The sequence below is a fragment of the Lepidochelys kempii genome, chromosome 3 (assembly GCF_965140285.1).
Source record: "Lepidochelys kempii isolate rLepKem1 chromosome 3, rLepKem1.hap1, whole genome shotgun sequence".
Lineage (NCBI taxonomy): Eukaryota > Metazoa > Chordata > Testudines > Cheloniidae > Lepidochelys > Lepidochelys kempii.
In genome coordinates, this window is record NC_136382.1 from 30907855 (window position 1) to 30931324 (window position 23470).

General features: G+C 43.9%; 2 protein-coding genes across 3 annotated transcripts in view; one reads left to right on the forward strand and one right to left on the reverse strand.

The window, feature by feature from the left end:
- The first annotated feature begins 460 nt into the window (after positions 1-460).
- PDIA6 (protein disulfide isomerase family A member 6) lies at positions 461-22842 on the forward strand. The gene is made up of 13 exons (XM_073336018.2): positions 461-587; positions 6766-6907; positions 9033-9090; positions 9749-9875; positions 11238-11344; positions 12545-12681; positions 13188-13302; positions 14540-14680; positions 16301-16385; positions 16476-16548; positions 18019-18177; positions 21174-21270; positions 22519-22842. Exons 1-13 carry the CDS (start codon positions 554-556, stop codon positions 22585-22587), a joined length of 1344 nt encoding a protein of 447 aa, XP_073192119.1. The 5' UTR covers positions 461-553; the 3' UTR covers positions 22588-22842.
- The window catches only part of ATP6V1C2 (ATPase H+ transporting V1 subunit C2), a 43901-nt gene continuing 26557 nt past the window's right edge, over positions 6127-23470 (reverse strand). Inside the window, exon 14 of one of the 2 annotated variants that reach the window (XM_073336015.2) lies at positions 6127-6662. In XM_073336015.2, the coding sequence (XP_073192116.1) occupies positions 6289-6662 (374 nt within the window). In that variant the 3' untranslated portion in view covers positions 6127-6288. Of the gene's footprint in view, positions 6663-16526; positions 16674-23470 lie in introns of those variants that run through there. The other variant, XM_078852063.1, reaches the window with a different exon arrangement.

Here is a 23470-nt window from a genome sequence, read left to right on the forward strand (position 1 = left end):
GTGCCATGACTACAGCCCACCTTCTCCCTCCTGCTCTCGCCCCTGCCCCAGTTTCAGTTCCTGGGGGATACACGGGGCAGTGCCCCTCTAGCCAGCAGCGCGAGGCAGTTCAAGGGGGAGAGGAACAGGGCCCCTCCAAATTAGCAGCGGGGACCTGTTCACGCGGTGCACTGCCCGTGTCCCACCCGCCTGCCGGGGGAAGCTGCTGGACATGGAGGAGAACGGGGCGGGGAACCCCACGCGCCCCTCCAGGCTGCAACCACAGACCCAGCCACGATCGCGCCCGCCATAGGCTCAGCGGGGCCGCCGGGCTCCACCCTCCGAACGCTGTCGCTCCCAGCTGGGAATGACCCGGCCGCCATCTATTGGCTATGCAAATGAGAGAACGGCGGCAGCACCAATGAGCAGCGGCCACGGCTGGGAACTCGGGGCCGCGTGGGCAGGAGGGTGAGGGTGAGGGTGAGGGTGAGGGTGGCGGCGGGGAGCGGATCTTAGGGGCCGGTTGCGGGGAGGTCGCGAGCCCGCCAGCGAGACACGGAGCAGCCCAGTCACCATGGGGATGTTCGGCGCGAGCGGCCTCTTGCTGGGTAGGCGCCCTGCGAGCGCGGGCTCCGGCGGGCGTGGGGCCGGCAGGCCGGGGTCAGGGCGCTCCCCTGGGAGCTGGTTGGGCGGTGACCCTGGCGGAGGCTCCATCGCTGGCCGAGCTCCCTGCTCTGAATGGAGCCGTGAGACCCTGGGCTCGGCACGAGCCCACCTTGCCCGGGGCCCTGCGGGCGCAGCGCGGCTGTCCCTGCCTCTCGGGCACTGTGGAGAGGGGGAGGCTCGCGGCCGAGTCAGGCCTCCCTGCTCGGTCGGTGGGCGGCTCCTGGAGATCCCACGCGGGAAGGGGGGGCCCTAGCGCTGCAGTGGGCTGTGTGTGTGTGCTGGGGCGGGGGGGGCCTGAGTGACTGGGGCACAAGCTGAGGGGGGAGAAGTGTGTAACCAAAGCTAATGGGAAAAGAACATAGATTCGGGCTCAAGGAAGAAACCAACTAATGGGGAGATTTGTTAGGTTGCAGAATAATCTTTGAGGGGAAACAGTGGGAGCCCTAAATAACGAAGAGTCCTTGTGGCACCTTAGCGACTAACAGATTTATTTGCCTAAATTTGTTAGTCTCTAAGGTGCCACAAGGACTCCTCGTTGTTTTTGCTGATGCAGACTAACAGGGCTACCCCCTCTGAAAATAGGAGCCCTGTTCCTGAAGACATTTTAAAATTAGGCCTGACAAATAGCAAGAAAGAATCCTGTGATTGCTCCTGGGGGAGTGGCCTACATGAGCCAGTGGTGAGCCTCTTCCATCCTTTCATAGAATATCAGGCTTGGAAGGGACCTCAGGAGGTCATCTAGTCCAACCCCCTGTTCAAAGCAGGACCAGTCTCCAATTTTTGGCCCAGATCCCTAAGTGGCCCCCTCAAGGATTGAACTCAGAACCCTGGGTTTAGCAGGGCAATGCTCAAAAACCACTGAGCTATCCCTCCTCCCACCCCTCATTTATAAGAACCCAGTTCTGTTCTAATTTGGGCCAAGCTCCTGTTGAACAACTGTGGAAGTTCATGGGATTGTTGGACTCTGATTCTAAAAATTTTACTTCTCTGTGTATTTTCTAACCTTACCAAGGTATCCATCTATAGCAAACCTTATTCTTAGTTGAGCCACACTTTCCAATGGAGGTGTAGGAGACTATTCTCCATGCATGAAGAAGATCATTCCGGGAGATAAGGGTTCAAGTTGTGAGATGTAACATGATGCAAAGGCCAAATCATAGAATGCATGGTTATGCTACTGGATTCCTGAATTGTAAAAAGTGTTGAGTGCATAACTTTGAGGGGAGGCCAAAGCAGCAACTAGATCTATGAACAGATCACTGCAGTCTCACAGATCATTTTATTAGAAGCATCATGTTGTAATGGAATCATGTTGATAAGTTGTATCATTTAACATCTTAAAGAATTGCTTATAATTGCTAGCTCCAGAGCACACAAGAGCAGAGACTATCATCCTAAGTAACACACAGGTGAGGAATTAATGATAGGTAGGCTACTGAGTTCTAGTGACCACAATGTAAGTAAGTTTTAGCATGGAGGGATAAGCATTGTGAGCAAGTTTAGAAAGTGAGACTATTTTTTTAAAGGAGGATAATCAAAAATGAGAACTAAATTTCTCAGACTCAGCATGTATATCATAAGCGGCAAAATATATCATAAGACTCAAAGCATGTATAATACCCCCCCTAACCAAAATAATAATTACAGGAAGGCAACCAGTATGGATAGTTAAATGGGAAGGTTCCAAATATGGATTCAGATGTGATCCTGGAAAATGGAAATCCATATTGAAACCAATAGGAATGTGCAGTTACTGTCAGGTGAAATGCAAGACGAATAAGAGGGAATGGCCAAAGAGACGCAACCAAATGCAACACAAATATATTGGAAGAGGAAATAAGTGCTGAGATGATGGCTCTCTTAAAATAGAAAGCAAAGCTGTCTACAATGTGCACTTCAACTGTTGCAAAATGATGAATCATTTGCAGTAGGAAATACAGTGGTAGAACACTTGAGATTACCTGTTTGTTTTTTGTAGAAAATACATACTGTGTATTTTTCCCTCTCTAATCCAGGCCTAATTAAATGAATTCTGTTTTACATCTCCAGTGAGTGTCTTGATGCTTTATTTACATGGCTGCACATAGCTAGGATCCTGCACACCAGTGTGAGAAATCGATATTTTATCAGAAAGCATAGAATTTTGATGGGGGGAAAGAAGGAAGGGTAGAGACTAAATAAATACTTCTGTGGCCTTTTTTCCACCCCCATTACTCATCCTGGCCCTCCAACGCTTTTGTGAGTGTGTATCCCTTAAAACATTCACAGGTAGGGAGAAATGCTGAATAAACAGCACCATGCATGGCCAGGGTGGAGTGTCTTACCTGTCATGCATGTGCACCAGTTTATGAACTGCACAGTAATCAGACTTTTACAAAAATCCTTAGTAAGGGACACATGAAATAATCTGCTCTTAGGGGAAATTTCTTCCTTAGCCCTGTCAATGCGTGGCTTTTGTCATGACAGTGAAGGTTTCTATGTAACATTTATACTTCTATTCTGTCATAACTATGGATGGGCTTGTTTTCTGTATAATTCATTCAAATTGTAAAGCACATTTTGTTTTGACAGTGTTGGGGATCCTTTTACTTTGTATTATGCTCTTTGTTTTGAAAGCCCTATTCCAGGTTTGATTACTGTTTGTGTGAAAGTGAGTTTTAACCTTGAATTTTTGCTGAAGGCAAATTTCAAATTGCGTATGCGGTTGTAGAAGTTGCAAATCACACTTTTGGTTAGTGCGATGTCTTCCAGTCTGGGAACAGAAAATGACTTGGGGCAGATTTCATAGTGAACTGTTAACAATTTGGTGATTAACAAAAGCTTCTGATAAATTGGAAGATCTGTTTATGAAAAGGGGGAAAATGGCAGAAATTATTGAATAAAATTCATTGAGCTCTAGTTTTGACTTCATTCTGCCACAGATCTCTTAGGTGATATAGAGTTACTTCCTGAAAAAGTTTTGCTGTAATTCTACATACAGCGTACTCAGCTCTGAGGGGAAGTTTTCCTTTTCTCTTAAGAGCAGCTGTACCATGCAGCTAAGGCTCTCTTTCACTTTCTCAATGCCTTACCTTACCCTAAATGGCAGCTGTTACTGCAGGTCAGCTTGACATGCTGCAGGAGCAATTGTATGTGGGCTGCGTGTCACTCCTGAAGTACAGTGGTGTGAGTTGATCACCTGTGGTGAGGGTAGGAAGGGGATGAGGGGAAGAAAGACTCTCTAGAACAGGGATCTCAAACACGTGGGTTGCATGCGGCCCGCAGGGTTCTTTCGTGCGGCCTGCCAAGCTTCCTGTACACCCCCACCCTTCCCGTGCGTCCCGCCGCCCATCTGCCTACCCCGTGGCGCCGTGAGCCCCGTGCCACTCCCTGAAGCGGCTGGAACCATGTCCCTGTGGCCCCAGGGGGGCAGAGGGTTCTGTGCATTGTGCTCGCTTCCAGGCACCGCCCCCCTCAGCTCCCGTTGGCCGGGAACAGGGAACCACAGCCAATGGGAGCTTTGGGGGAGGTACCCGGAGGAGCTGCAAGAGCAGCACACGGAGCCCTGTGCCTCCGCCTCCCCCAGAGACGTGGTTCCGGCCGCTTCCTGGAGCAGAGCAGGGCCAGGGCAGGCAGGCAGGCAGCGAGCCTGCCCTGGCCCCAGTGCGCGCCACTGCCACCCCAGAGCCTGCACCCCGAACCCCTCCTGCACCCCAGCTCCCTGCCCTGAGCCCCCTGCCGCATCCCACTCCCCTCCTGCACCCCAACTCCCTGCCCTGAGCCCCCGCCACACCCCGCATCCCTCCTGCACCCCCTGGGGGTAGGGAGGGGGCGGAGTTAGGGTGGGGACTTCGGGGAAGGAGTTGGAATGGGGGCAGCAAGGGGGGATGTCAGTGATGCGGCCCTCGAGCCAATGCACTAGTCCACATGTGGCCCTCGTGGTCATTTGAGTTTGAGACCCCTGCTCTAGAACATGAATAAACATACTTAAGTTGGTCCAGGATTACTTCAAAAGAAACTCCCAGATTTTAAGGCCAGAAGGGACCATTATAAGGCAGTGTGGAGATCACTGGAATGGGACTCAGGAAAACTGTGCTATATTTCCAGCACTGCCACTGATTTCCTGGGGTCGGAAAGGAATTTTCATCCAGGTCAGATTGGCAGAGATCCTGAGGGTCCTGGTGGGATTGCCTTCCTCTGTCGAGTGGGGCATGGGTCACTTGTTGGTCTGAAGTAGAGTAAAAGGCGTCTCTGTAACTTGAAGTCTGTAAATCAAGATTTGAGGATTTAAGTAACTCAACCAGAGGTTATGTGCCTATTACTGGAGTGGGTGGGTGAGGTTGTGTGGCCTGCTGTGTGCAGGAGGTCAGACTAGAAGATGATCACAATGGTTCCTTTTGGTCATAAGGTCTGAGTCTGAGTCTGGGCAAGTCTCTTCACCTCCATGGCTTAGTTTCCCCATCTGTAAAATGGGGATAATGATACTGACTTCCATTGTAAAGCACTTTGAGACCTACTGTTGGAAAGCACTGTGTAAGAGGTGGTATTATTACCTAGTCTGACCACCTTTATAACATGGGCCATAGAATTTCATAATCACTAAGGCAGATCTTCCAGAAAGGCAGCCAGTCTTCATCTAAAGACTTCAAAAGATGGAGAATCTACCATTTCCTTTGGTAGCTTGTTCCAATGGTTAATCACCCTCACTGTTAAATTCAAATTAGAAACACATCACACATTTTTATCTGCCTTTAACTTCCAGCCATTGGTTCTTGTTATGTTTTTCTCTTCTGTTGTGAAGAACCTTTTAGTACCTAGTATTTTCTCTCCACGAAGGTACTTAATATATTCAAGTCACCTCTTGATCTTTAGATAAGTTTAAACAGATTGAGTTCTTTAAGTCTCTCGCTCTTAAGCCATTTTTTCCAGCCCTTGAATAATTTTATGGCTCTTTTCTGCACCGTCTCCAGTTCAAGAAAAAGAGTTGCTCAACTTTTCACCATGAAAAATCTTCTAGAGTTCAAAGAACCTTTTAGAGTAGGGATGTAAATAGCAGTTTAAAAAAAGGAACCGTGTAACTGATTAAAATTTTAATTGGTTACACGGTTAAACGTTTCACCGGGGAACTGAGGGTGCGGGCGGTGCTGCAGTACCCTCACATTTTACGTGGGGCTCTGCTCCCAGGGATCCCGGCCCACGTGCCCAGGGACTCTGCCGCCGGCCTTCACCACCCGCCACCGCACCCGGGGACTCCGCTGTCGGCCCTGCGCCTGGGGCAGCAGTGGAGTCCTGGGCTCCAGTGGGCAACGGAGTTTAATCATTAACCGTTAACCAATACCAGTAAGTAAGACTGATGCTTATCGGTTAACCTTTTACATCCCTATTTTAGAGTGTTTGTTGTTGCAGGAGGTGTGACCCAAAGACTAACTTCTGGTTTGCCTCCCACCACTTGAGAAACAAAACAATACTGTAGGTGCTAGGACTCATCAGTAGCAAGGACAGAGGAGTTCCTTCCTTTCTTCCTACCCCTCCTGCTGCTGCTGTTTGGTACTAGTTCCAAATTGAACGTAGCAAGTCCTAGACTCCAAACCAGTGTAACTTGAAATAATTGAACTAAGACACATGTCCTGTTATCTTGGGGGGAAAAGATCTGAGAATTTTGGCCTATGCTGTCCTTGTATCATGTTGGGTAAGGGGTGTGGCCAGCCAACCCTCCATTTTTCCTGAGACCTGTGAGGACATCCTGCAGATCTCCAGGGTATGCACATGGAGGTCTAGCCTGTCTGTGCTGTTCCAGGCCTTCAGGTAGTTGCTATGGCCTCCAAATGTGAGCCAAAAATCTTTGAGGAGGTTTGGAGAGGCAGCATAAATTCCATCAGGTTTGCTGGAAGATGGTGGTATAGAAAGCATCCATGGAGTCCTGGACACATGATCTTTGCATAGGAAGGCTTCTGCAGGATGGCAAGGAGAGAGAGATGGGTTGCTGCAATTTCCCTCCCTCTGGCAGATTTGGTGTTCCTGTCTCTTTCTCCCTACTGCTAAAAGAAAAAGGGGGTGAGAGGGGGGTCATTCAGCCATGAATCTAGTACAGCCGTTGATATTTTTGATGAGACTATAATTTGGGTTTTCTTTTTGTTCTAGGAGCTGTGAGCTGCACATTCTTCCTGGCAGCTAACAGCCTATATTCATCCAGTGATGATGTGATAGAGCTAACACCAACAAATTTCAACAAGGAAGTCATTCAGAGCGACAGTTTATGGCTGGTAGAATTTTACGCACCATGGTAAGGATTATAGCTAGTCAGAGAATCCTAGCACATGCTGTCCTGCCAGGAGTGCTTGTAAGAGGGTTGACTAATTTCTATAAACAAAGGACTTCCTGCTCACCCTTATATCTTCGAGGAATACGAAAGGTGACTTACTAGAAATCCTGGACCAACCATTCACTCTCTCACACAGATCTCACTTGGGTTTCAATGCATTTCAATAGCCTTGTGGCCAGCAAAATAAACCTGGGTTTATAGAACAGATTGGTGGAAAATAATTAGTCTGGATTGGTAAGAGGTGCATTAGATTCCAGCCTAGACGCTCAAATCTTTTTGCATTTATAACTTTCAATATTAACTTCAGTAAAGATAGAAAAATAATTAGAGCTGTCAATCACCATTAACTCAAGCGATTAACTCCAAACAAATTAACTCAATTAATTTTATCACAATCACAGTTTTAATCACACTACAATAATAGAATACTAATTGACATTTATTATGAATATTTTGGATGTTTTTCTACATTTTCAAATGTATTCATTTCAATTACAACACTGAATACAAAGTGTACAGTGCTCACTTTATATTTTTTATTACGAATATTTGCACTGTAGAAAAGATAAATAAAAGAAATAGTATTTTTCAATTCACTTCATACAAGTACTATAGTTCATTCTCTTTACCGTGAAAAACAATGTAAAAATTAAAGTCTACAAGTCCACTCAGTCCTACTTTTTGTTCAGTCAATCACTAAGATAGACAAATTTGTTTACATTTATGGAAGATAATGCTGCCTACTTCTTATTTTACGATGACACCTGAACGTGAGAACAGGCATTCAACGCCAGCTACAATAGTGCCATATGCAAGATATTTATATGCCAGTTGAGTGCAGTTATGTAAAAAAAAATTCTACATTTGTAAATTGCACTTTCACGAAAGAGATTGCCCTACAGTACTTGTATAGATGAATTGGAAAATACTATTTCTTTTTTCTTATCTACAGTGAAAATATTTATAATAAAAATAATATAAAGTGAGTACTGTACACATTGTATTCTGTGTTATAATTGAAATCAATATATTTGAAAATGTAGAAAGCATCCCAAAATATTTAAATAAATGGTTTTCTGTTATTGTGTAACAGTGTGATTTAAAACTGCGATTAATCGCAATTCATTTTTTTTATTGTTTGGCAGCCCTAAAAATAATTGATTAGCAGTGTGTTCTAAATGAAGAGTTTCTCTGCGTCCAATCTTTCCCATCCTGACCTCGCCATGAAGGCATAAGGCTGAATTTGTGGTTATGATGCACGCACCTAGCTGCCCAACTTAGCCTGTATTACTATTCTAGGCAAAGCTTTGTGTCCCTCATCTCCTCTATGAAATGTAATAGCATACTAACAAGGGTGAATCACTGTTGGGCTAACACATCCAGGTTCTAATCCATTATAACTAAAGATAACCTATCATAAAGTAACCAGCGAAAAAGGGAAAGTCTTCAGGGTTAGCCTGGGGCAAAGCATAATGGAAGTATAAGAAACAGGTAAGATCTCAGTGTATGCTCTTTGCAGAAGAAAATGTCTTTTACACACCAGAAACAGAAGAGTAGCTTACTGAAAACCACAGCTTACCAGAGCATGTGTATACTCTTACAGTTTTCTCTGACATGCCTCCTGTGCAGATCTGCTTAAACAAACTACTCAGTTATCATCCCTCAGTCAGGATTGCTTGGGTGTTCTGCTTCACTGGAATAACTTCCCTTGAGATTTCCCCTTTCCTTTCTTTAAGGCTTAACAGTACTAGGCAGTCCAAGTTCTTATCATATACAGTTCTCTTGCTAGGTTGGAGCTCACCATCTCCGTTTGAGGCTAGTTTTTAGATTATCGTTGTCAGCAGGGTAAGAATCCTTTGCAGTGTTTGCTCCTGGTGTCTGCAGTGACACGGTGATATCACAACTTGGTATTCTTCCCCCCCTCATGTGGCTAGAACTCCCAACTCCATTTCACAAAATGCAAATAGCAAATGATAGATTACATTCGTATGCTGGACTCTTGCAGAGTTCAAACTTCATTGATTTCTTAGGTATTTTGTGAAATGAAGTACTTACTTGAATGAAAATAAATTTATTTTTCCAAAAGGTGTGGTCACTGTCAACGACTAACTCCTGAATGGAAGAAAGCAGCGACAGCATTAAAAGTAAGTTTAAACTTTCCCACGCACATGCAGTGCTTTGGAGTTGGGGGAAATTGGCTTTTGTGAGCTCTCTTAGAAATTTACAACTAACTTTAGATCAGCCTTGTGAAATTCTACTAGCCCTGGACAAGTAAAATTCTTTAACAGGCAAAACGTCAGGTTTTTCTAAATAATCTGTCCAAGGGTTTTTGCTTTTTCTGGTAAACTTCCATGACTGCTTTGGAAGGCTGTTATAGAATCAAAAATCAATGGTTTATAATCCAGATTTCTGGTTGAGAAATATTTTTCTTTCTCTCTCTCTCTTTCTCCCCCCTCCCCCAAAAGCCTCTGACTGCCTTTAGATCCCAGAACTAGCACAGGTTGGGTGTGTGGAAATAGCTCTGTAAACTGCAACATACTAGCATTTGTTTCAGTATGGTAAATGTGACAATGCAGTGATCTGCTGAGCTTTGAATTTGCTGTTTAGTCTTTCTACTCACCTTTTTGTTTAATACAAAAAAACCATTAATTGATAACTTTGTGTCTCCCATTCCCAACTACTAGGCTGCCATAGCCCCAGACTTCCCCAGTACATTACTCACTGGTTCTTTCCACCTGACCATTATGGCTCCTGCTGTCAAATGCATTAAATTACAGTTGAAGCTTTTTAAAATTTAAATAGGGTGTTGTGAAAGTTGGTGCAGTTGATGCAGATAAGCATCAGTCCCTAGGTGGTCAGTACGGTGTTCGAGGATTTCCAACTATCAAGATATTTGGATCCAACAAGAACAAAGCAGAAGATTACCAGGGTAAGTGCTGTGTGGTACTCTTTCATGTGTGGTGTGTTTTCATGTCTCATGTGATATGATTGGCACGATAGATAAAAAGAATTGTGAAATTGCTTATTCCATGTCTGCTATCTATAATCAGTAAGGCTATGTTTTATTCACAGTTATTTTTAGTAAAAGTCATGGACAGGTCACGGGCAGTAAACAAAAATTCACAACCTGTGACCTGTCCATGACTTGTACTGTATACCCCTGACTAAATCTTTGGGGGAGGACGGCCCGTGGATTGCGGGGGGCAGGGGCGTGCAGCCTGGGACCCCCGCTGTGAGGTGGGTTGGCGGAGCTGCCAGGCTCCCTGTCTGACTCCATGTCTCCCCGGAATTGGCAACATCCCCCTTCCTCAGCTCCTAGGCAGAGGTGTGGCCAGGCAGCTCTGTGATGCCTCCGCCCTGAGTGTCGGCTCCCATTGGCCGGGAACTGCGGCCAAAAGGAGCTGCGGGGGTGGTGTCTGCAGGTGGAGGCAGGGCACAGAGCTGCCTGACCACGCCTCTGCCTAGGAGCTGAAGGAGGGGGATGTCGCTGCTTACTGGGAGAGCGCCCCCCCCCCCCCGAGGTAAGTGCCACCCAGAACCCGCACCCCCTCCTGTGCCCCAACCCTGAGTCCCCTCTCACACCCAAACTCCTGCTGCTGGAGTGGGGAGGAGACTGAGACTGCCCCAGGTGTGACTGGCTGGGGGGCCACCCAAGCTGCTCGGGTGGCCTCTAGGCCAGCCGCACCAGCTGCTGCAGAAGTCACAGAGGTCTCGGAAAGTCACAAAATCCATGACCTCTGTGACAAACTCTCAGCCTTAATAATCAAGTATTTTCATGTAGATTGTGGTTATTTTAGGAAACAAACAGAAAAGAACTCTGCTGCTAGTAGTTGCAGTTGAGTAATTCATCTGATGTGATGGCATGGAAACATAATAGCAGATTCCCAGTTAAATCACGCTGCAGTGCTCAAGTTTGGAAGGTCCGAGGCATTGCAGTAAGATATTACTGATTTCTTGATGTGCATGCACTGCGGAGAGGATTTATTAGAGAGGGTATTTGTTTGCTGTCCTGGTGATGGTGACCTAATTCTTGTAGAGTATTGTGTTCAATATCAATATTGCCTTGCATGTAACTTCCTTGCTTTTTAGCATTTTTGAGGAAATACACTTGTGCAACCTTAGTGCCCAAGTTAGTTGAGTCCCACCATACATAAAATGTCAGTAAAGGCCAATCCTGTGCCCACTGAAGCCAACCGGAGCAGGATTGGGCCTTGAATCTAAGCTTGTAAAATAGGGTGCTAATATGATTTGACAGTTCAGCCCTTTATCTCTTTATTCTGCTGTGTCACAGGTGGCAGAACAAGTGAAGCTATTGTTGATGCTGCTTTAAGTACTCTTCGATCACTGGTGAAGGATCGTCTTAGCGGCAGAAGTGGAGGATATAGTTCTGGAAAGCAGGTAGTTCTGAGTGAATGGATAATGCATTATTTTTATTGATGAGGCTTCATGTCTTCTGCAGCAAATCAGAGCCTTGTGCTCCAAGATCTGTGTAGCACTTGAGGGTGCATGGGATCACTTTATGTGTTCATGCTGGAACGACACTTGCAAAGTGTGTGAAAGAACTTGGAGTATTGGTTAAGCTGATTGACAGAAGATTATCTCTTTGGGCTGTTTGGCAGCACATTCCAGAAAAGCCACAAGTCTCATTCTTAGGATATGTCCGCATGGCAACCAGAAAGCCTAGGGAGGGAAATGGGCTTCAGAGCCCAAGCTGCAGCACGAGCCTGAATGTCTATGCAGCTATTTTTAGTGCTGTAACTTGAGTCTGAGTCTGTCGACCCAGGCTCTGAGACTTACTGCTGTGGGTTTCTGCTTGCTGTGTAGACATACCCATAAGGTAAGATAAAGTGAATTACATGGTTTAGAAAACAGCCAGGTTGCATGTGACCCTGATGTGGTATACCAGCTGCAGCGGAACTCTTCATTGGCCAAAATGGTTTATATGGCATGTTTATCTCAGTCCACCAGTGAGCAGTCAGAATGTCTATCAGCCTTTTAGAGGTTCAGTAATTCAACTTGAAGGAAAAGTCATAGGGTAACACTGTCAAAAACGCTTGGTACCCAGCCCCCATTTTCAAAAAAGGCCATTGACTTTCAACAGGATTTGGGCTCCTGTGTGCCTAAGTCACTTCTACAAATATGATTTTTGCACCTAACTGATTTAGGAACCTCCTGAAAATTTTATACTTAACCTACCAAAGTGGATAAGAACTTTTTAATGGTAATTTTTTTTAACCTGACTGTGTCCCTTTATATTCTGGCAGTGAGACTTCTTTCTAAAAGTGAACCAAAAGATCTTGAGCCACTAAGATCAGAGTTCTGGTCTTTCCAGAGACTATAGTGTTGCTTCCCATAGGTCTTTAGGAGTTTGCTGCAATCTGTATGCTCTGTGGGTGTTCTTAACATGGATAGCTCTAGCATGGGAAACTCAGATTGTCTGAACTTGGAAATTTCTGATAAACGTGTTTTAATTTAGCAAAGAAATGTCTAGGTACACACACATGGAAGTGATCACATCTGGAGCAGCTGTGGTGTGGTTATGTGAGGGAGCAATGGAAAAGTTCCCCCGGCTTAACAGGTTTTATTTTTGAACTACAGAATAGCCAAGAAAGTGGAGGCGGTGATAAAAAGGATGTGATTGAACTGACTGATGACAACTTTGATAAGAATGTTGTGAATAGTGATGACGTTTGGCTGGTAGAGTTTTATGCCCCATGGTGTGGACACTGCAAAAAGTAAGTGAAGCTGTTGGCAATCATTTTAAATGGGTACTTGCTTGTCATCTGCAGTTTATGTAAGCAGGCTTATTTCTTGAATTGGGACCCTGTCTCTCTTGTTTTATTGGATGTGAGTCTTGACAATGGTGCAAGTTACTCTTTAACTTGCCCACTCCAGAATTTACTAGGGAACCTGTGTTTCTTCCCTCCCCACACCCATCAGCAGTTTTAGCATTTGTTGGACCCAGTCCTGCTTCATTTGAAATCATAGGCAAAATTCCCACTGCCACCAGTGGGAACAGGATCTGGCCCTTTGAAAGTTTCTTATGTTAGGAGAGTCTTCTAATCCTAGAATTCAAGATGTCCTGAGATATTTCATGTAGTCCTTGAGTCCTTTTCCAGAGCTGCTCCTACTCTGGAGAGAGTGCATTCCTCCAGGTATAAGCTGTGGGTTGTGGTTTCACTAACTTGCCTCTAAAATACCAGTTTTTACTGCTAGTAATTGGCATTATGTTGCTTTCCAGTCTGGAGCCAGAATGGGCAGCTGCTGCCACAGAAGTGAAAGAACAGACCAAGGGAAAAGTGAAACTGGCAGCCGTAGATGCTACAGTGAATCAGATGTTAGCCAGCCGATATGGGGTGAGTGTGCTCTGCAGGCTTGAAAATTCCCTCCCCTTGTTTGCAATCTCTCTAATAGGTCACGTTCCCTGGTAATACCTAAAGAACTCTTACCTCAGCACTTACTTTTAGTTCTTAGTACTAACAAATATTAGTATAAAAGGGACTTGAGCAATTCATGGGGAAATCAGTTGCTTTTCCCAAACGCTGAGAGAAGATGGAATAAATATGGATGTTTCCATTGAGAAAGTATCTTTGACTCCTGCAGTTTGCTTCCACGAGGTCTGGCATAACTGCATCCTATAGTAATTTACTAAGTGCCATCCTAAAATATATACCACCTCTCTGAGACTGGCAGTTTTTGTACATGGATCCAAGTGCAGCTGGTATCTCCAGCGGAAAGAATTCCAAAGGTGTCATGTTAGCTATACAGATGTGATACCTCAGGCTCAGAACTTGGTGCTTCGTTGGCTTGCTCTCCCCCAGAAAGAAGTTTCTTGATTTTTAAAGGTATTTAGGCACCTAGTGGGGTTTTCAGAGGCACCTAGACACATAAAACTCATTGATTTCAATGGGTGTGAGGTGTCTAGTTGCTTTTGAAAACCACACTTGGCTCCTAAGGGCCTGATTTTTAAAAGTATTACGTGTCCTTCCATATCTCATTAATACTAAAATAGTTTAAGAAAGTAGAAAGAAAAAACATCACTGAGTAGCATGCGGGTGGAGGGTGAATTCAATCTCACTGTAATTCAACAGTCATTGATAATCAATTGGCAATCAGTGAAGGTACTAGAACAAACTTATTAAAAACGAGTTGTTTTTTAAGGTCCATGTGATGTAGAGGTGGCCACAGTTCTTAACAGGCCTCCCTCTCTTCCCTAATAAACTCAGGGGATCTTCACCTTCAGAGGCATGGAGGAGTAAGCTGGCCCTGCTGATATTTAAATCCATGGCTCTAGGGAGATCTGGTGTCAAAACTTGGACCCTTGATGCACCACAGATGCTGATAGTACAATAGCTAATAGTGTTTTTAACATGTAGTGACTAACCCAATTTTAAATTGTAGCATAGACAAGGAATAACTAACTTGCCTTTTAAAATGTTTAGGCTGAGGGTGTAGCCCTGCAATGTAGTGTGGAGATCCCCTGTCTTGATGCAAAACTCTCCCTCTTTATCTAGAGCACATCATGGTGGTATTCCATTGCAACCACTAACATTCTTGTTAATTTGAACTAATAACTTCCATATTTTATTGCAGATCCGTGGATTTCCCACAATCAAGATCTTTCAGAAAGGGGAAGACCCTGTTGATTATGATGGTGGAAGAACAAGATCTGATATAGTTGCTCGAGCTCTGGATCTTTTTTCTGAAAGTGCCCCACAACCTGAGCTGCTAGAGGTATCCCTGCTCTGCAAACCTAACTTCTCTGAGTGCTTTTCCATCCTGTCTCTTGGGCCCTGCAGTTATTTTTAAGGAAAAATAGTGATGGTAAAGAAAATGACCAAAGTGGTGCATGAGCAGAGCTTGTTTTGGATCAAAAGTACCCAAAGATCACATCCCGGTCCATGGTGTAGCTTTACATTTTTTACAGTGTATAGTACTGCTCATTAAAGAAGCTGGACTGATAGTCCTGAATGCTGAAGACCTTGATCCATGGAATAGATACCGTGAAGGTGGCAGCAGTATGAGCTATCTTGCCAATGTATCTAAATCCTCATTTGGAGAAAGGGGGTGAGATGAAAGTTCAGATTCCATTTCCACTAAAACCTTGGCTGCTTTGCTGAGACTCTGGTGGTGGCTTTGTCATGTGGATCACCTGTAAATGAAGGACTGGGTGGAAACCACACTCATGTCACTTAGTCTAACGGCCTACAGTTGGTAACTTCTAGATTTGATTGACGTGGGCTGGATTTGAACCACTGACTTAGAAGCAGAAATTGACTCCTGTTATATAGTGTGTTGTGCTGCCATTATTTTAACAAGGAGCTTCCACAAATCTCGTGCCTTAGCCTGTGATAAAATCTGTGCTGAGGTGAGGGACTGGCCAATTGAATAACTTTGCCATTTAAACAAAAACTCCCTTCTAACTGACATCAGAGAGGCTAATGACGCTACTGGGCAAACTTATACTAAGCTGCACTTCGTAGCAAAGTGTTTACGGTATGCATGGAGAATATTAACATTGCAGCACTGTCAACGGTTTATGTAATCTGACACACATGCAAATTTCACCAGGGTTGGGTGTCTGCACCGCTTCAGTGCAATTCTATCTATTTCACAGGAAATAAACTGTTGTTCAGAAGTAATAGTTATCTGGCCTGGTATCACACCTCTTCACCACCACCACCCCCCCCCCCCAAATCATGGTATCTTAGTGACTGACAGAATTATAAAATGCACGCACCCCTCTCACCCCCTGGAGATTGGCAGGGTTGGACTAGGCCTTTTTTTGTTGTTGACAAACCACAATATGTCTGTCTAATGATCCTAAAGACTAGAAGTCCCTCTTGGCTTGGGAAGATTTAGCAGCATGCCAAGTGTGGTTGGCTCCACCAGAGGCACTGAAATCACCCAACCTGTTCCCAGTTCAGTGAAATTTTTACCATGGCGATTCTGTCCGCTGCACTGCCCCCCTCCTCCCCACATGTTGCTGCTAACCACTTCACTAGCTTTTATAGTTAGCCTGCTGACAGGCTGTATAAAACTTTATTTCCTATCAGCTGAGTCTCCATTTGATCTCCCTTCACATCTGAATATGCAGCATCAACAGTATTGGTAGGAATATTCATAGGTTTGGGCATGGTGTTTCAGATGAGCATCCTGCTAGTGGACTAGAGGGAGGCTTCCAGTGTCTCTTCTGGCATGTTGCCGTGGGGAAAAGTAGGTTGTTTTTTTTTCTCCCTCAAAGCAGTTGTCTTTTCAGGCAGGACTAAGTTTGAGGCTATGACACCCATGACTGTTAATCACCTGAGTGCTGTGGTGTTTTATAATCTGTGGTTTCTTGTTTCATTCTCCCAGATTATTGATGAAAATATTGTGAAGAGTACCTGCGATGCCCACCAGCTCTGTGTCATTGCTGTGTTGCCTCATATTCTTGATACAGGTAGAATAAAAGGAAGCATTTTTCTTTATAATGTCACTTAAGGAAAAAGAACGACCTGCCTTAACTTGTCAAATTCTGTCTGGCAAACAGGAGCTGCAGGTAGAAATTCCTACTTGGAAGTCATGTTAAAAATGGCAGACAAATACAAAAAGAAAATGTGGGGGTAAGTGTCATTGCTGGCTTGGCCACTTCTTTTGAAAAGGGGTGTGTGTGAAGGACCTCAGATGTCCACGTTAGATTCGGAGAGGTAGTTACTCTGTGTTCTGGAAGATCCCGCGTCTTGTTTTTCTGTAGAAATACATAAATACCTTGCAGAGATGGGCAGAGCTTTGCATCTGACGGTGCTATTTTGCAGATAAGCTAAGAGCATGGTAAAACGGAAAGCCCTGTGAATAGGTCAGTGGATACCTCTGTCAAATTGACTATTTTTTAAATGGGGTCTGTTTAAAAAAACAGACAGAAAACCAACTGATTTAATCCTTTTTTCACCTTGTGTGCATTTTGACTACTTAAGGCTAATGTCAGCTAAACATTGAGATTAGATCAAACATACCTCCCAGGTCTGAATGTTGAAAGCAATATTTGAGCTGTAAAACATGTCTGGTTTCTTTGGAGCTTTACTTTGGTAGGCTGGTTTTTCTCTGTTGTTGTGTCTGATTATATTTCAGAAGTGCAGGCTCTGTTAATGTGTTGCCTCACATTCCCACTGTGGGCCAGCTGGCATTTTCTTTCTCCTTCTCTCCCCCTTCCTCCATGCTGGGTTGAGCCAGTGTGTCTTTCGTTTCCCACAAGCCAGGGAGAGGTCTGCTAAGGAGGGTGATGTTGCCTTAGGGCTACCTGTGGACTCCAGGTTGCTGGACATCACAGGAAGTGTTGGGGAGCATTCTGACATGGCAGCTGCTGGGAAAGAGGCCATGGGAGGGAGAGGGGGTGGCATGACAGACTTCAGGGGAGTGCTGAGACCTTTTGAACTCCTGACTGGTCTAATGCTTCACTTTCTGTGGAGGACTTGTTAAGGGCAAGAGAAACTGAATTAGCCAACTGGAGAGTGGAAACATCACACTCCCCTTCTCTACTCAGCAATCTGCCTCAGGCGTTACTCAAGGCTACAGTTTTTCTTGTTTAGGTATGTGACTTAGCCCACTGTAAGCCTTGCCTGCCTAGGTTAAAGCACAGCAATCTGTTGAAGTAGAGCAAGTCTGTAACTGTTCAACTGTGCTTAAGCATTTGTTCACTAACATGGTTCCTGTCTTGTAGGAGCATCTGTTTATAGCCACTTACTATAGTACAGACTTCAATGGCTGGGCCTCCTTTGGGACCTTGGGCTAGAAGTCATTGTTGAAGATTGAAAAGTTTTCTTCACATAGTCAGAGCATGATTCCACATCACGGCTAGATCTTACTGACTTGAATAGAAATGAGGGTCTCTGTGCAGTTTTCCGTGATGATACTGATCAAAAACTTTGGAATCTTCCTTAAACTTTATCAGTTTTATTCGGTGGGAATCTGTGCAGCCCTGTGAACAGTGCTACAAAGGACACGGATGTTTTTGCAAAAAGCAGACTTGCCAAAAACTGGTGTAAAAGCAATAATATAGTACTGTCTTCAAGGTTCTTTCTTTTTTCTTTTTTAAGGTGGCTGTGGACAGAGGCTGGAGCTCAGTCTGAGCTTGAAAATGCATTGGGAATTGGAGGATTTGGGTACCCAGCAATGGCAGCAGTCAATGCACGGAAGATGAAATTTGCCCTCCTGAAAGGATCTTTCAGTGAACAGGGGATTAATGAATTTCTCAGGTACAAACTTTTTTTTTTTAAAGTAATTTAAACTGTTCATTTAACTAAGTCTCTGGATCTGTGGAGACAGAACACATTGTACAATGTACATTGGCATGCCAGTGTAAATTCATTCAGGAGTGTGGAGCTCTGGAAATAAGATTACAAGTTGCTGTGGATTTTTTGTTGTTAGTGGCTTTTTTTAACTAAAATATGGGGCTAAGGGGGAGCGTCAGAAAGCATAAGACCCTGATCCTGCAGAGGATTTGCAGGATCAGACCGAGCCCTTAAACTGTAAGTTGCCAAATACTCAAAGTAGTTAGTGTGGCAGTAGTGTGGGGGGACATGGCGCCTATCCCAACTGTTTGATTCTAATAGACTGAGATTGTGCTAATAACTGAAGTCCAATGCAGAATTTTCCTTTACCCAGTGTCTGAAGGTAGGTCTGCACCATCACCATTCTTCCTAAGTTTTAAAAATGCACTGTAAAGCAAAAACATTTCTGTGCTCCATGTCTCTTCCAGCCACCATCACTCTTTCCTCCCTCCACCAGATTGTGAGTGCACTAAGCATGGCATGTTCTAACCACCATTTCAGAAAAAGTTGTTTTTGCACCTGTGGCATCCTGGTTAACTGACTTCCCAGACAGTGACTTCACCAATACTAGATGTTCATTTTAATCCGGAGTACTTCATATCGTGATTATGCGCTCTGGGTAGCTTCAGTGAATCGGGAAGTACCTGATTTTACATGAACTTTACTAGTATGAGTCCATTGGTTGCGAGCAGCTCAGTTAAGGGATTTGTCTCTGATGGAAAACCCCACAACTGCCAACACCAGTGAGTTTGTAACCGTATTCTTTCAAACCAGTTGATGCACTGTGAACCCTAGCACTCTTCTGTGGTGACGGCACAGAACAGAATCTGCTGCATAACATACATACTTACAAGGATGTAAAAAATCATTGTGGAGGCATCAACCTAAACCAGTGGTTCCCAAACTGGGGTTCATGAACCCGTGGGGGTTCACGAAATGTTACAGGGCGTTCTTGGGGAAAATTCCCTAATGGCAGACAGAGCTGCCCTTAGGGACCTCTGGCAGCACGGGGCCATCAGCCCGGAGCCCCGGGGACTTCCAAGAGCTCTGCAGATCATAGCAAGCATATCTATCACACTGAGGAGACTGAAACTTCAAGACTCTACAAGAAATGGAAAGGGAGTGGATTTTTTTTTCTTTCTGTTTTTAAAATTAAATGACTACTAGTGTTGTTTTTAAAATGATTATGAAGAACAAGCTTAAGCTTTGTTTTAACGAGCGTTGGTTGCCTGGGCTGCTCAAGACCTGAATGCTTGTGCAGGAGGAACTCCTTTGAGTTGGCTTCTTAAATCCCTTCATGCTGTCTCACATCTGATACTCCTGGATGAAACATAGGAGCCTTGTCTTATAACAGGCTTAATCAAAGTGACACAAGGTACGAAAGTGAGGTCTTGGAAGAGTGGTGGTGTTTTCATAATGTAATGATAAATAATAAATAGTGTGTAATAAGCACGTCATAAAAACAAACTTTATATTTCCAAGATCGCTGCTTTTATAATTTATGCTCAGGTAAGGGAGAAAATCCCTGGAAATATTCATTTTTAGGACGGGGTTCACAAGACTGGGCATTTTAGTGAAAGGGATTCACGGGTTGTTAAAGTTTGGGAACCACTGACCTAAACCAATGTTTATTAGACTGATTTAGTGGGTTTTCCATTTAGTTTTGGGTTGAAATCTACCAGAATCTTTTTTTCCTTTAAGCAGAAAGATGTAAGTTTAACCCATGAAATTTAAGGTCTATTAAATACAAAAGTAATAGCCTCACAAAGCATACCAGAAAGTGTCCATATGCTGGTGGTCAGCACGGCTATGACAACTGTCTGTCATTTCTCAAACTTAGTAAGTTCTTGTATGTTTTAAAACAACTTTAGTGAGACCTCAACAGGTGCTGTGAATAGTGATGCCAGAGGACAGTCTTCCTAGGGCAAATATCCCACAGTAACCACCATATTGATGGGCTGTATAATTAAAGGTTCATGTTACCTTACCAAAGAGAAGGACTTGCAAAGTAGAAGATGACATTAACACTTCAGCTCTGGTGTGCTGTGTCTAAGGGAAGTAGTACAGTCACAGCAGCTCTAGTTAGCTCTCTTAGTGCACGCTGAGCAGGATGCTAAACTTACGACTTTATGTAATGTGATAGGAAGCCTGTAAACTGTTCAGCTGAAATCAGGAAAACTAAGCCTCCGAAGAGGAGAGGAGCAGGAAAACGTAGACTTTAATGAGATAATGAAGGACAACCTCAGAATAAGTGTGAATTTACCACTGGAAAAAAAAATACTGAAAGGAATAATGCTTGCTGTTCATAAAGGTCACTCTCTTTCTACAAACTGAATTAGCAGAGCAGGTTGAGATGAATGCAGAAGCTGTTCACCCTGTGAATCACTCTGTAACTGATAAAGATTTAGGCTTCTGACTTGAAGGAGATGAACTTCTGCAGTTGGCAACTAAGAAACGTTACTGCCCATCTTAAAATAAAAACGTCGTTGCCAGAACGTGTAAACCAACCAATAATTTTGGGCTTGTCTCATCTTTACTGTGAGGGGCACAACTAGGTTAATCCATTATAAAAAGGTGCTCAGAAGCTGACCAGTCATGGCAATAAATTGTTTTTAAAACCAACCTCCCCTGTTTATGGGTTGAATGCTTTGAAGTTTGTTGGTGTTTACCTTGGGATCTCCCTAAAAATTCTTCTTGTCACCTTCAAAGTTTTTACCGTTCTCTAATGATCTATGAACCTCAAATTAGGGCTATTTGATGTGGTGGAATTGGGATCCATTCAAGCTAAACATCCAGTAGCACACCTAATTCCCTATTAAATGTATACAAAGTAATACAGTGTGTTTGAGGTGGATGAGATTGGAAACTTCTTAAATGTGTTTGGGTTTTTTTTCCCCTTCCCCTCCCGCCCTCTCTCCCAGGGAGCTCTCCTTCGGTCGTGGATCAACTGCACCAGTAGGTGGTGGGGGTTTCCCTAAAATTAACACAGTCGAGCCGTGGGATGGCAAAGATGGTGAGGTAAGAGGCACCTCGCCGCTGGGTGCATGAACACCTTGTTAGGTTATAAAGAAATACTGGACATAGGAACTGAACCAGGGTGGACATGCTTTCTCAAAATACCTATTCCAAGAGTAAGTGAAACACTTGTAGTTTCCCTCACAAAGTATTCAGACTGCTGCTTTTTAAGCTTACCTCCATAGCCACTTGGTAATAAAGAATAGCTAGGTAATATTGTAATGCTCATTCTCTAAACTAAACCTCTGTTGAATCTCCTAGTTACAGAGACAACAGGATTTAAACAGTAGGAAACCTAACCAGGCCTACCAGATAGCTAGTTACCTGAAGTCATGGACAGTTATACTCTGCCTTGTTAATGTCTTATGTTCTGGTCAATAGTATTAAATTACAAACTGTTGAGGATGAAACGCAGTTTATTGCCAACATCTGGTTATGAGGGAACCTTAGTGTGTGAACTAAAGGGGTGACTACACTATAGCACCTGAAACTTAGATGGGTGTTGACTTTGTAGTGTAGTGACTTGAAACTCAGAAGTTTCACTTGCATGGGACGCAGCTATACAGTTTTCATTGATAATGAAGTCATGATAATTGAGGCATGCAGTAAATCCTTGATTATATAGGGTTCAGTGGCAAAAGGTGGTGGTGGTTGTTGTTGTTGTTTTTAAAAAGGCGGGGAGGAGCCAAAGAATCAGTGGTGTGGCTTTGTTTTAATAAGAACTTGGCAACGTCGTACAAGTTCCAACTTTCTGGATAGCGTGTTGTAAATAAATTCCCTGGTAGAAAACACTCCCAGCAACATGTATTGTACTGGTCCCAAGCTCAGTTAAGTGGCCACTGGGCCTGTGTTGAAATGCACTAAGGGTCTTTTAGTCATGTGAGCTTCAGCTTTTTCCACTGAAGTGCCATTTAGCTCTGTCTCAGAGTAGCAGCCGTGTTAGTCTGTATTCGCAAAAAGAAAAGGAGTACTTGTGGCACCTTAGAGACTAACACATTTATTTGAGCGTAAGCTTTCGTGAGCATCCGATGAAGTGAGCTGTAGCTCACAAAAGCTTACGCTCAAATAAATGTGTTAGTCTCTAAGGTGCCACAAGTACTCCTTTTCTTTTAGCTCAGTCTGTACATCCAGACTTAGTCTTATTTTGGATGACACCTCTGTCATCCTCAGCAGGGCATTGATTTTTCAAGTCACATATTAGAACAGCGTTACAAGCACTGGTGTTCAAAAACTCTGCTTGTGGTTCCACAGCTTCCAGTTGAAGATGACATTGATCTGAGTGATGTGGATCTCGAAGACTGGGATAAAGACGAATTGTGAGATCTTCAGGAAGTTTCTTTTCTTGGGAGAGTTTGTGCAGCAGTTTGGAACGTTGTTCAAAATCAAATGGATATTCCAGTGGCCTTTTTACAGAGAAGTAGCACTTGGCCAGCTCTCTGGAACACTGCGACAGTGAACTGTATGCCTCTCAAGAAAACATTGCAAAAATTCTATGAATTGTTGTAACCAGTAAATTTGATTGTATTCTGTGTAACAAATATTTTGAGGACAACATTGATCTTTGATTACATCTTGGTTTTTACTTTGTCCATAGCGTTTGTGCTTTTTGAATGTTTCTGGGGGATGTTACTGTAACCTGTTTTAGATGTGATTTTTTTTTTCATTTAGATGGAACCTGACCAGCTTCTGTTTCAATTAAAGAATAAAACAAGGTATTTTTGACATAGAGTATTCGTCTTGTACAGAGCAACAAACCAGCACACAATTAAAACTGTCCAGGTTCAGATGACTGTTGCAAAGTGAACAGTGTATCATAAGGAATGGCACTGTAAGGCTCTTAAACTACCCCGCCACTATAAAACTTCTTGACAGTCTTTGCCTGAAGATTATACCAGACAATCTTGCTTTAAAATGCTCTTTCTAGTCTAGTCCTTTTCCTCCTGTTTTCAGTTTCTTGGAAACAACATACCACCTCAGATGGTGATCTTGTCATCTGATAGCTAGGTTGCTGCTTGAATGGGAGATTTCTAGGGAAAATGCAGGCTCGTGAAAAGTACTGCTGATTTCAGAAGGTGGCAGTTTTCCTCTGAGTTGGTAGTGAGCGAGTGACCCACCAGAGTGTGAAGGGTCAATGTGCCGCTGTAGCTGCTTTCTCTAGAGAGAGGCCTAAAACTGATACTGACAGGTCTCTTCAATGGAATCC

Excerpts from the sequence above, each read along its gene's own strand:
- PDIA6 (XM_073336018.2), top strand. The coding sequence starts at position 554 with ATGGGGATGTTCGGCGCGAGCGGCCTCTTGCTGG. Across the intron at positions 9,091-9,748 it reads AAGCAGCGACAGCATTAAAA|GGTGTTGTGAAAGTTGGTGC; the intron begins GTAAGTTTAAAC and ends AAATTTAAATAG. Across the intron at positions 9,876-11,237 it reads CAAAGCAGAAGATTACCAGG|GTGGCAGAACAAGTGAAGCT; the intron begins GTAAGTGCTGTG and ends GCTGTGTCACAG.